This window comes from Chaetura pelagica, unplaced genomic scaffold (genome assembly GCF_000747805.2).
Source record: "Chaetura pelagica isolate M959 unplaced genomic scaffold, ChaPel_1.0 scaffold109, whole genome shotgun sequence".
Lineage (NCBI taxonomy): Eukaryota > Metazoa > Chordata > Aves > Apodiformes > Apodidae > Chaetura > Chaetura pelagica.
This window is the reverse complement of record NW_009970725.1, coordinates 15,144,175-15,157,489: the sequence shown is the minus strand read 5'-3', so window position 1 is coordinate 15,157,489 and position 13,315 is coordinate 15,144,175. Positions and strand designations below refer to the sequence as shown.

Genomic DNA, 13,315 nt, shown 5'->3' with positions numbered 1-13,315 from the left:
ACTTCCTGTATCTTCAGGAGGCAAATTAACATCAGCATTTAGCTAGCTAAGTTAGAGGTGAATAAAGGAAGTTTTAGTCTTAACCCTAAACGAAACTGCAACTTTTTATAGATACTGCAACCTATACCAGCTAAAATTGACTATCATATGGCTACTGCCAAATTTTTACAATTGGTTTTGAAAATTTCATCAGGGTGTTACCTGTGAAACAGAGCAAAATAAAAAGATTGGTTTGTATAAATGAATGAATATTTGTGCAAATTACCTTGCCAAATACATCAATACTTCTTTTAAATTCAAATGTTTGTACTGTTTTCCCAAGTACCATTTCAAAACAGCAAACGCTTAAAGTCTCTTCACCAAAATTATGTGAAAACCTGCTGACCAAGAGATATTGCTCTACCACTTTATTTCAATATTGATTTATCATTAAGCAGATAAAAGCTTCAAAAATATGTGGCCTTGTATCACACAGCGTGCACAGCCATAGACGACACAAACTTGGAAAATTAATACGGCTGTTGTCCATAAAACGACCTATGGGAAATCACAATAGATACTCTGAGGAAAGGAACAAAGTTGGAACATGTCTTTATTGACCATTCCAACTGTGTTCCTGAAGGCAGCCTAACACTATCAGTGACACAAGTCAATATCAGTTCTTAATCCTTTGCATAAGCCACACAGCTCAGAGAACTCCCCAAAGCATCACACTCTGAAGTGAGCAATCTTACACTATTCTACACAGGAATACACTGCCTGCAGTTTGCTGGCAGAAACAAACATGTCATGAATGACACTTTGAAGCATGTAACATTTCCTTTCTGTCCCTACAAATAAAATCTCACAGCTGTCAAGTTATCACACTTGAGCATTGCAGATAGACAGGCAAACTAGCAGCCAGAAATTGCCAACCACATTGATTCTGTGAACTGTAGGTCTTCTACTGTATGAACAGTAGAACAGTCAATCAGCTGGAAAGCAGAATTCCTTTAAAAACCCATCAGGTGGAAAAAAAATCTCAACAGCCTTGGAAAAAATTACAATGGCCAAACATTCTAATGATTCAACATACCAAGTATGAGATGCAGGAACATGTCTGAAATACCCTAGCATTTGGAAAATGGAGTTCTGCTTTACTGACGGAGTAGATAAGGAAGTTTCTAACAAATTAGACCATGTCTGCTTGTTCCAGCAGAAAACCACCACAGTGTTGTAAAACACTATGTCAACCAAACAAACCTGTTTGATCACACATTCAAAGTAAAAAATTACAGACAAAAAACATATGCAGCATCCTATCTGAAAGAAGGAAGATGCCTTGAGTGGACTCTGGACATCTTCAGATTATCCCACCTATATGTCAACATTAGAAACCAGAAGACACTAGGAGAAACGCTATTGCACACATTGCTTGAGCCTGTCTAGTAAAACAGATTACCAGGTTAACATTTTGGTGCTAAGGTATTGATTTATCTGCAGTATGAGGAGCATATTATCCAAGTCTGCACGACAAGTCTGCAAACTCCCATGAAGATGAGTCTAAGATAGCTTTAGGAAAAAAAAACAACAGCTACTTAAATAAACAGAGCTTCTAAAAGCCTAGAGTTTGTTAGAAGAGTCCAGTAAAGGCCCTCAATATCGTCCATTTTTCAGTACCAGTACCATTTTTCAGCATCAAGACATTCCCAAGGTGTTCACCAAAAGATCAGCTACTTAATTCAGACCTTTTTGTATTCTAGCTGATTTTACAGTCATTTCTTGTTTACAGTTATTTTCCATCTTATAATAATCCTGTAATATGGAATAACTACTGTTTCTTCTTCTTGAAAGAAAGGATAACAAATACTAAAGTCCAAAGGAAAAATTGCAAAATTACAGCTACAGGAGTTATTTTTCCTCATTCAATAGTTATCAGTAACACATATTAAAATGCTTTTTGGGACAAAACTGACTTTCCATGGAAATCGTAGGAAGCATGGAAAGAAGCTACCAACTCCAACTAATGATAGTATCATTATAGTCTATCATCAACATCAGCTTTCAAATAATTTGCAGTACCTAAATCCTGGAGACTTTGCCACACCAAATATCTATTTGCTAAAGTGAAAAAAGGAAGAATTTTTACTTAGCACTACTACAGAAAACTACAGTGAAAAGAAAAATATTACATACATCCAGTTATGAACTCATTTATTTTATCATCTTCAGACAGTTTTAAATCTTGTTCTTCATCAAATGAAGTATAATATGCAAGATCAGTTACCCACTTGCCCTCTTCATTTTGATAGACAATGCTGTGTGGTACATCACCTGAAATATAAGATGAATGTTACACTGTGGATTAAAACAAAAAAGGAATACAGCAAAGTCTCTGAAGTTTAAATTAAGGAGTTCACCTGCCAGAATTCAGCAACAAGTTAAAAAAAAAAACTTAGCTCAAGTTGCTGCAACTGCAAGCTTAAACTAATTTCATAATAAAATAAATACTTAAGTGCAATATATAACAGTATTTTTTTTAAAGAAAAACAAGTAAAATCTATGCTACACTGGGTTTTATTACCAACTTGCACAACTAACGAAAAATGCATAGCTTGTAATTTTATTTCTTTTTCCATGCAACAGGGCGTGGTCACAATTACATAGATGACTTATAACTGAAGCAACCTACCTTTGTCTGTTGTAGCTAAACTTATGTTCTCACAGTTGTCTGGAGTTGGAGACAAGTAAGTTTCAGCAAGGCTGACTCCATATTCAGTTGTATTTGTCTGAGAAACATTTGCACTAAAGAGAACTTTAGGAGACGTTTGGTGCCCTAAAAATCCAGTTGCTGTGTGTAGTCCTTCAGAATCAACAGCCTGACGCTCAGAGGACTGAGTTTCTTGCTTTGGAAGGGCATCTGAGACACCAGCTTTACGGCTCTCCATGCACTGAAGATACTGTGAATCTAACTGCAACTCAGCAGCAGAGTAGGGATCTCCAGTAGTCACAGAATTCTTAGAAAACAATAACAATTTTAACAGTGTCAAATGTACAGTTGTGAACTGTTTGAGATAGTCGTTCTAAATACAAAATAGTCCAAGTTAACAAAGTTTAAAAATGCATCTGAAAACAAAGTAGTGTTATTAATGTTCTGTAAAGAAAATTTGGGTTCTTCATTCAACCCCTAATGAGTTTTGAAATTCACCATTTTCTACTACGGACTTACTGTATATGATACACAAAAGCGTATCACATACAGTGACAATTAAGTGACGATTTCTTACCAGTTGCTGTACTGCCCTGGGCAGTGTTCCTCTTTGTACAGGACATCTAGTTGTCTCTTGATTTGGTGAATCTTCATCACTAGCATTTCCAGAGTCTACTCCTGCCACAGCCTGGTAAGTGTCAGGAACCTGAAATCTCTCCTTTAAAAAAAAAAAAAGTAAGTTACACTAGAACAAATATATACTAAAGGCCAAAAAAAAAAAAAAAAAAATTAACACTACCACTGTTTTTACAATGTAAAAAATATTCACTATTAAAATATTACCATATATTTTCCTCTCATGTGACATTGTCATGTGATAGTTCCTGGCTATGCCAATCCATACAACTGCCTCCGAGGGCATACACAGCAACATGACAGAGGATATCTTCTGATTCTTACTATATCTTTTCATTCCATGTAGCAAGGGCACCAGACTACTCCTCTTCCACTTTTGGTTGATCCACTGCTGGATCAGGCCCTTCAAGTCTGACTCAGAACCTGTTGAACCCACCCCATTGCCTATCTACAATGGCAGAAAAGCAGGAACATATTACACAAATAGAGAAGACCTGAAGTCAGGGAGCAGAACTGTGTTATTCTCACTCTTCAAACAACCACTTTCTCCTTTCTTCAGATAGAGCTGTAGATCAGCAACTGGCAGCCTACTCAGATTGCTTTTAAAGGGTTAACATATCACTTCCCACAGCTTGGAAATTCTGATGTCAGTTGGGAAATTCCAGGAATTTCAGAAGGTACAGTTCATTTAACTGCTTAAATCAATCACACCATCTCATTCTGGTCAAGCATGCAACTGCCAGGATTACATCCACTGTCACAAAGCCAACAAAATGGAAAGGCACTTAATCCCTGATACTCTGTTTGTAATGGAACTGTTGCTCAGATATAAACCACAAGTTGCTGCTCTACACTTACCTTTTGCACACTGACCACCTATTTAAGACACTTACTTACTCCCCTGGAAAAACAAGTCTCTGTGATACTAGACTCTCAATAAAATCTTAGAAATTGCTAGGCAAGATAATAAACTAATGATCAAAAAGATTTTATAAACTAGTTGTATGTTCTTAATAGTTACAGAAACAAAAAATTAAACAGTAGTGAAATAAATTTTTTCAACAAGAGAAAATCCCATTCTGTTCTTTGAATTTTGTTGCAGTTAAAATTGTAACTGTAGCTAAGAACAGCAACAAGTTAAACTACTGAGAGTAGGTTCATCACAGAACCATCAGAGTAACTATTAAGCAATTCCTACACAGAGAATAGGTCCATGTACTGGACATAACAAGCAAGTTAAAAGCAAGGTCAAAAGATAGTTTCAGTTCAGCTGACCAGCTTGCTGGGGCTGGAGGGAACAGCATTTTATGGGTATTAGCTTTCCTACGGAGATTTATCTTTCATCAAAGCATCTTTGCATTCAGAGGTTGCATTTTTAAATAATTTAAAAATCACACGACATCAGTAGAGGCTTCTGCTTTAGCTACTAATGATATAATTCCCCTTAGTGGACTTGAGAGGGTCCCAAATGCTTATCCACTAATACTAATGATATAATTCCCCTTAGTGGACTTGTTAGTGGATAAGCATTTGGGACCCTCTCATCTTAGCCTTTCTGACACTAAAAACCAGCACTAGGAAGCCAACAGGTGAAATGAGGTATATAAGAAACATTCATACCTTAACCCATTCAAGAGAAAACCTCAAAGCTACACAAAGTTCAGACCAGTATAAACAATCCAAAACTCTAAAACTTTATAACTTTAAACCTACTTGAAATAAGCCATCTTCAGAAAGTTTCAGTGCTGTACAGCGTTCTGAGAGTTTCTGTATGTTGGTGTCTCCTCTTGTCATTTCTGACTGCATCAGCTGCTCAAAATAGGCTTCTAACTGGTTATCAAGGAACTCTTCATCATCAATATCATCACCTATTGAAAAAGAAGAAAATACCCTAATGACCTTTCATGAACATTTTGTATCACCTAACATACTACTAAAGCAACTCCATAATTTTTAATACATTGAGTATCACACAACACACTGAGCAGAATTACCCTGGTTTCCCCTTAAAATAATGGGATTATGGAAACTTGTATTACTTGTCTAACTCCACAACTAGCAATACAGAGCAGAACAAGATGACTACTCTAGCACATGAACTCCCACGCTCAAGTGACTCATCTTCCTTCGCATGATCTAGATATACCACCACATTCCAACTAGAAAATCATATACATACTCATAAATGAAAAGTAAAATGTATGTAACATTTTTCAAACTTCACGGACAGAGACTGAAGCATTTTAATGGCAAAAAAATCTTAAGATTTATTACTCAGAACAGTACTATTCCTACTTGCCAAGTGAGAAGTTTCCCAGGAAAATTTGTCTTGTTTTGGGGATGCTTTTGTTTGTTTGTTTTAATTTGTGGGAATTGAGGGGAGAGCAGTTTCCAGGGCTTTTGTTTATTTGGGTTCTAAAGACCCAGACATCAGTCAGCTTTTTAGGGCATGGTTAAATGCCCTCTTAAAACCATTGTAAAAAAAATATTTCAATAAGAAATATTGAAATTCAATTTTTATTTTCTTTTCCACAAAAAAGCATCCTGTTTGTGTTTTTTCATTGTTAAAAAAACAGTATACTCAAGCAGGTTTTTAATTTCTAAACTCACAGCTATACTTTGCTTTCAACTTGAAAATAAATTAACTACTCTAGCACATGAACTCCCACGCTCAAGTGACTCATCTTCCTTCGCATGATCTAGATATACCACCACATTCCAACTAGAAAATCATATACATACTCATAAATGAAAAGTAAAATGTATGTAACATTTTTCAAACTTCACGGACAGAGACTGAAGCATTTTAATGGCAAAAAAATCTTAAGATTTATTACTCAGAACAGTACTATTCCTACTTGCCAAGTGAGAAGTTTCCCAGGAAAATTTGTCTTGTTTTGGGGATGCTTTTGTTTGTTTGTTTTAATTTGTGGGAATTGAGGGGAGAGCAGTTTCCAGGGCTTTTGTTTATTTGGGTTCTAAAGACCCAGACATCAGTCAGCTTTTTAGGGCATGGTTAAATGCCCTCTTAAAACCATTGTAAAAAAAATATTTCAATAAGAAATATTGAAATTCAATTTTTATTTTCTTTTCCACAAAAAAGCATCCTGTTTGTGTTTTTCATTGTTAAAAAAACAGTATACTCAAGCAGGTTTTTAATTTCTAAACTCACAGCTATACTTTGCTTTCAACTTGAATAAATAAATTATCATTTTCAGGTAGCTGATGGTGGTTTAAGAATTGTCCAGCATTGCCTTTCTAGTGTATTTCTATTTTTCTCCCCAAAATGGCAATTCTGAAGAATCTCCTCAGTATCTCCTTCGCCAAAGAAGTCTAGATAATGCCAAGCATGTATAGGAAAAAAGTACATGTATACACACACATAGATCTAAGTCATAATTACTTTTTCATTCCCAGTTTTGACAATGCCCTGCACAAGGAACCTGGTATACAGAATAAAACTCATGCAACAAAATTCAATTTAGTTGAATTGGAAGCTATGGATGCTCAGCAACTTTGGTATTACAGAAAAGTGATCAGGATCTGTTACATTTGAAAGTCATTCAGTGAAATAACATTATGGCTGTTTCCACGTATGATATGAAGAAAATGGAGGGATTAGAGCTGGCTGTTTCTTCAGTTTTTGAAAGAGGACTAATAACTATCCTGAGAACAAAAATCCATGGAGTGCTTTGGAGTGCTTTAAAATTATAAAAGGATTACTTAATAACCTGCATGGTAGACAAATACCTACAATTTAAACTCAAATCAACAATACCATGATAGTTGCTTTAATTTCATTTACCTATGTCTATTGAAATAATAATCCACTATCTTCCAAATAATAAGAAAGTAGATTAATGTATTTTACCTCAGACATCCCAGACTTCCTCCTTATTTTTAGAAATACTCACCTGCCAGGTTTACACTGAATACTGAACTACGTTATAAAAATTAGTACACCACTGACTAGGGAAAATGAAAAGTTAGCTTCACCAACACTGGAACCCTGAACAGACAAGCATTTCCACTTAAGGACAAGCAGCTCCTTAGGAGGGCAATGGAAATAATTCCAACCCCTTGCATGGAAAAAAAATTGTATTTTTCTCAACAAGCTATTAACTTCATTTTAATAAGTTCAATGCACAAATGAAATTATGCAACATGAAAGAACAAGGAGATTTCAAAAGAGAGTCATTACACCTGTAGATGTAATATGGAGAAGCCCAGTAACCCTACTTAAGTGCAGGGCTGCTTGATCCCAAGATGGCAGTAAACTTATTTCTCACACTGCCTTCCTCGTTCGTAGTGCATTTGAGGACATGCCCTATTGTTGTTCACACTATGTGCAAAGTCAACTGCACTAGTAAAGAAGTGCATGTTTGTCCTTCAACAGCACCTACTGGAAGGGCACCTTAACTTCAAAACTCTTGTTTAGTTAAATTTCAAGGGTCTTGTTTAGTTATACAGAGCTCAAGCTTTCACTTTTATCCTCATGGGTAAACTAGACTTCTGACTTGGGTGTCACTGTGCATTTGTGGCACCTAAAGAGAGCTGAACTGGAACTCAAGCTAATGCTAACTGCATGTATGTGTTGTTCATCATAAAAGTTTACCTCTGTTGATCTAAACTGGAACTATAGCTAGGGTTACCACTTTATTGAACTAATGCCCACATTTCTACCTGTATTTTGGATTCATAGTAACTAAGGACTGTTAAATTTTTTAGATTAACCTTTCAGTTGTGATCTTCTCTGACAAATTCCATAGCCATCTACTCCTAATACAATATGCAAACAGCCAGTTACCCAACAAATTGTTATATTTAGTATTCCTAAAACCATTTTTTGATGGAGTGTAATCTGTATTAAATACTTCAGTAAACCAATGCCTTTCTCCTCAAGTACACAATAATATTGAATCAGAATTGTAGACTCAATTACCCACAGTTATAAATACACTTACTAGTGGAATCTCCTTCTGAGCTTGCAAGAGATGACAGTTTCTCATTTTCCAAAAAACTTGAAAGGCTACTGCTAAGATGATCACTTAAGACTTCACCTTCAAGTTCAGATGGACCAACCTGTGAAAAGCAGCCATACAGAAACGTTTCTAGGAGTTACTAGCTATTGTATAAATTCAGTTAATAACAATTAATGAGATTAATAATCCAAAACTCCCCCTCAATTTTTCTTTTTCCTACTTATCCCAGAAAACATTCTAGTTCCAGTGGACTTGGCCTGCTAACTTCCAGAATGGATACATGCAAGACATACAGGGATCATACAGAGGAAAGAACTAAAAAGCACCTGAATGACACAAAACTTAGAAGACCTTGAAAATAGAACACTGAATCACTTGAAAATTAACTGCCCTCCATTCATTAAGCTGCAATCTCAAAGTCCAAAGACAAGTCCCAATAGTTTCCTATGGTGCTATAACAGTGCTTCTTCAGAAATCATACACTCACATAAATGTTTTGTTGAAAATTTCTTCAAGCAAGCATAATTAATTACTTAAAGTAATATTTTGGTTTAATCTACCTCACTGTAAATATAATATCTTTTATATATTGAATAATTTTTCTAACCAGCATGATGTAATGTCTGTTTTGTATTTAGTCTCACATTCTTTGTGATAAACAGACCAACCTTGACAGCCAGAAAAAAAAGACCAAGTTCAAAAAGCAAAAATTTTGAAAGGGACTTGAACTGGTTTTCAGATGAGTGACTGTTAGCAGTCATCTGCATTCAACTGCATCTCACTGACCACTGCAGCCCCCAGAAAAATCAAATTAAAGAAAACTAAATCAAGTTAATAAATACCAGCCAATATATTAAGGACATAAAATCTCCCATTTCTGTCTGCTTTGTGCCCATAATTGTCAGCTTTTCTATTACATAGGAGAAAAAAAGTGCTGGAGCATAGCCCTGTCTGTCAGTATCTGCAGCTGTGTGCTAGCTCTGGGACAGAGACACCAACAAAAAGTTAAAAATACAAAGGCAGCAGGAAGACTTTTTTTTTTAAACTGTGCATTTTTTTAATGTTGAGGACACTGAAGAAGCCATCTGGACTAGTATTCCTCAAAGCAATTAACAAGCACAGGGGCAAGTCAAATCAGGTGGATGTTGTCTACTTCAATTTCCAAAAGCATTCCAAAGAGTTTCTCAAAAGGCTTTTCAACAAGCTAATCACAATGGGATAAAATCTAAGGTTCTTACTTGGATAAAGAACTACAAGATAGCAGAGGCTAGGAGTAAACAACAATTTCCACAACTGAGAAAGATTAGGTGGAGTCTTGCTCCCATGATACTAATTATTTTAAGAGATCTGCAAAAAGGAGGCAAAATGAGGCACACATTCATTATGCTAACACTATTACAAACTTAAGGGATACACAACATAAGACAATAAACACAGTTCAATTCCCCCCTCCTCCTCTCACAAAATTAAGACTATTACAAGATTAATATTTTTTTTTAAAAATCATGTTACTGTATTTACAAAAGCTTTCACCTTGTTTTTCTTACTATCTGGAAGAAAACACATTCCAGTTGGCAAATCTGAAACAAAAGAATGTGGTGTAATCAGTATTTTGTTATGCTAAGTGCCTAATATTCTGTAAGCTAGCAGATCAAGCCTGTTGAAGGTCTTGGCATGCACCACAAAAAAACACCTTGAAACATACACATTATCACAATACCAAAGTTTATATGTCCTTACAGCAATGATCTAAAGCATCTGGGAGTAATTACAAAGGCAGGGTGTCATCAGGTTTGGAACTGTAAAATTTATGCAAGACAGCATCTGCCTTAAATTTCTATAAAATGGTGCAAAAAGGAAGGAACCCCAGGTTGATAGGGTCAAGGGAAGAAATCTATAGCATAAAAAGCTAATTACACTAAGAATAAGCACACAGATTTTCTCAGATTTTAATACCTTCCAATCTTTCAACTGGCAATACCTCAAGTAAGGTATCTTGAGGGTGATTTGAACGCTCAGTGCCATTCTGATCTTGTTTTCCATATATCAAGTGGGGTTCTTTTAAACTACCAGAAGATGGCTGTTCTTCTTCAATTAGTGTAGCAGCTTCCCTAGAAAGAGAACCATTTCAATGAAAAATATCACTCATCGAGATATATAAATCAACATTAGTATACAACATCCCTATACGTTAATATTTGATATATTCTCCAATTTTAAAGCACTTGCCTCTGGGAAGTCAGCTGTTCCCGTTAATACAGATTCTACAGACTTATTGCCTGTCATTCTACAATAAAGGCATAAATATCAAGATTACAAGGCCTGCTTCACAAACTGAAGAGTGAAACAAATAGTGAAATTTAATGTAACATATGCCACTCTACTTTCTCCTCTTTGTTCCTTTCTCTTTCCTTTCTGCAAAAATAGGGAAAAGTTTTAGGGGAACAGGGCCTATGCCAAGTGAGCTCCATGATCCATTTGAGGGCAAGTCAAACCCTAGACAAGATTTTCCTAGGTCCATAATATCAGTATGCCTTTTGTAACATTAAATTACAGGCTAATTCATAAAGAACATGTCTTACTGAAATTCTAAATAGTTCTGTTAAATAACAGCTTTTATTACTCTGCAGGAAAGTTATTTTTCATTTCCAGTTTTATAGGACTTCCACATAGGCAGGTAAGCCAATCATGTCAGAATTTCCTCACTGAGTGAACCAAACCATACTTTTCATTTAATATTTTTTATATATAAATAAGACTAACATTGGAAAGTCTAAAGTGCAGTTAGTCCATTTCTGTATTTTTTTTCACTTGCATGCAATACAAAAGCTGACTCCTCCTTTTAAATCTTACATCTTTTGTTTTTATAGGGACATACTGCCTGAAGTGCAATTTTAGCAGTGAGAAAGACTCACACTGTGGTTTCTATTGCAACCAAAGTAACAAATTTAACCTTTGTTAGAATAACCTATGCAACAGCTTCCAACATTTCCACCCCTTAGTAATGCTCTCTAAATTATGTCACTAATTCTTCCTCAAGAAGAAACAGCAGTCACTGAGGCTACAAGGAAGCTAAATCTGACAGAAATTGATGTTCCTTTCTGTATACAAGCAGTGTGAGACTTGGAACACAGGTAAACCAGTGCAAACTGCTATTCAAACACATGACATAAACGAGAAAAATGAGCTTAAGTCTGTATTTTGTAATGTAACCTAGGAAAATACAAGCAAGCGTCCAATAAGTCACTTAATTAATCATGCTTAATAAATGTTTAATTCGTGTGACAACAAAACAAAACCTCACAGTTTAAAAAGAAAATCTCAAGAATGCTTAGGATTCATTCCTGACATGAAGCCCAACTAGTCAAAAACCAGAATGCTGCTGATGTACAGTCTCAGTGGTAGCACTGCACAGGACACTCCAAAAAGCCTGCCACTATCCCTCTTCAGAAAATGTGGAGCAGTGTTGTAGTTGCAAAAGCTGCCTACGGTGCCAAATACTATAAGCTAACAGGCTAATGCACAGCTGAGCTCTCCAGTTACTGCCATAAAAAAAAAAAAAGCCAGTAGAAGCTGCTGCTGCTAAGGTGGGCAATTCAGTTCTGAAGTATTCCATAACTAGCCTACAGTACTGGTATATACATTTTAGGAGAGAATTCAATTGTAACTATCTCACTTACGTGTCATCATGAAAGCTGAGGGCAAGTCTTCCCACTGGCTCAGGATCTGCCTGGCTACTGTGAGAAGATCCTGATGGAGACAAATGTTTCCCTTCTAAATAGGATGCACAGACATCAGAAAGCCTGTAAAGGTGGGGAGGAAAAACACACAACAGAATCACTTTAATACACATCTCTCCTGTTTTCCAAAGAACTGGGGAAAAAAATCATGTTGGTGGCCACTCCTCTCCTGGAAGTCCAATTATTTGAATATTTTAGAATTTTCAAGCCAAACGGTATTTACAGGCACACATATGCACCCCCAAGGATTCTCTCCAGTCTTCTGCAGCTCTTCAGAGAAACACCACGTTATCATTTTTAGTGGCTAGTGCTGTCTCATTTGGAACATAGACTTCTGGAAAGACAGGGTAGAGAACACTGATCTTCCTTCTTGTTAAGCCTCATAACAGCTACTAAGTGAGTAAAAGCTTCTAAGGGCTACTGTCTGCTGTACTCCCTGCTGAGCAAATCCTTATAAATTGTGTTCAATTTAATTCATATCCATAACACTAGTTCTTACACTACACTTTCTAAACAGAGCCCGATAAAGGTAAATTAAATGAACAGTTAATAGTCTTAAAAGAACATGTGTAAAAAAGCTATTAGTCTCTATATGATTTCAAGCTTGTGTATATTAAGCTAAGAGGCAAGTTAAAATTGTTGCCTTATCAGTCTAAAAACTAAGCTCCTCTTTTAAAGGGCAATTTTGATAAAATTTAAGGATTTATGAGGTTGTAATGCAATGAAGATTTCTCGCTTACAGTCAATCCTGTTTGCTGACAACTATGATACTGATTAGTAAACACCTTTACCTTCCACCAAATAAACTGTCAAAAGAGTTTTTCCTCTCCAAAGCTAAATGTTTCAAACCAGTCAACTGTTATATTTTTTTTCCTATTTTTAAGTGTCATAAACTGATAGTCTCACCTGTTGTTACGGCCCATTTCACCCCTGGCAACAGTTGAAGCTGCAACGGGTAGGCCAGGGTTTGAGAAAACAGTAACATTTTCCAAAATGACGCTTGCACTGCTATTCAGTGAATGGCCCAAGAAACTTGGAAACGTCTCATCAGCAATATTTCTGAAGTCCTCCATCACCCTGCACAAGCTGCTGAAAGTAGCACTCTGCGCGGTAACACAATCAGTCCTGGTCCAGCAGCATCTGAAAGTAAGAACGACTATACAGTTACACAAATCACAGCAACGACGCCAAAAAACACCCCGCTTCACCCACAAACGCGCTTAAAAATTATCCCCAGCCCTGTCTCTCCCTGAGAGCTGTTCGGAGGC

General features: G+C 36.2%; 1 protein-coding gene across 1 annotated transcript in view; it reads right to left on the bottom strand.

The window, feature by feature from the left end:
• The window catches only part of CEP192 (centrosomal protein 192kDa), a 67,825-nt gene extending 54,705 nt beyond the window's left edge, over nucleotides 1-13,120 (bottom strand). Inside the window, 9 exon segments of the mRNA XM_010006945.1 lie at nucleotides 2,176-2,313; nucleotides 2,672-2,996; nucleotides 3,267-3,407; nucleotides 5,039-5,193; nucleotides 8,290-8,407; nucleotides 9,841-9,889; nucleotides 10,305-10,418; nucleotides 11,988-12,110; nucleotides 12,954-13,120. Coding sequence (XP_010005247.1) covers nucleotides 2,176-2,313; nucleotides 2,672-2,996; nucleotides 3,267-3,407; nucleotides 5,039-5,193; nucleotides 8,290-8,407; nucleotides 9,841-9,889; nucleotides 10,305-10,418; nucleotides 11,988-12,110; nucleotides 12,954-13,120 — 1,330 coding nt within the window.
• Nucleotides 13,121-13,315: the final 195 nt, after the last annotated feature.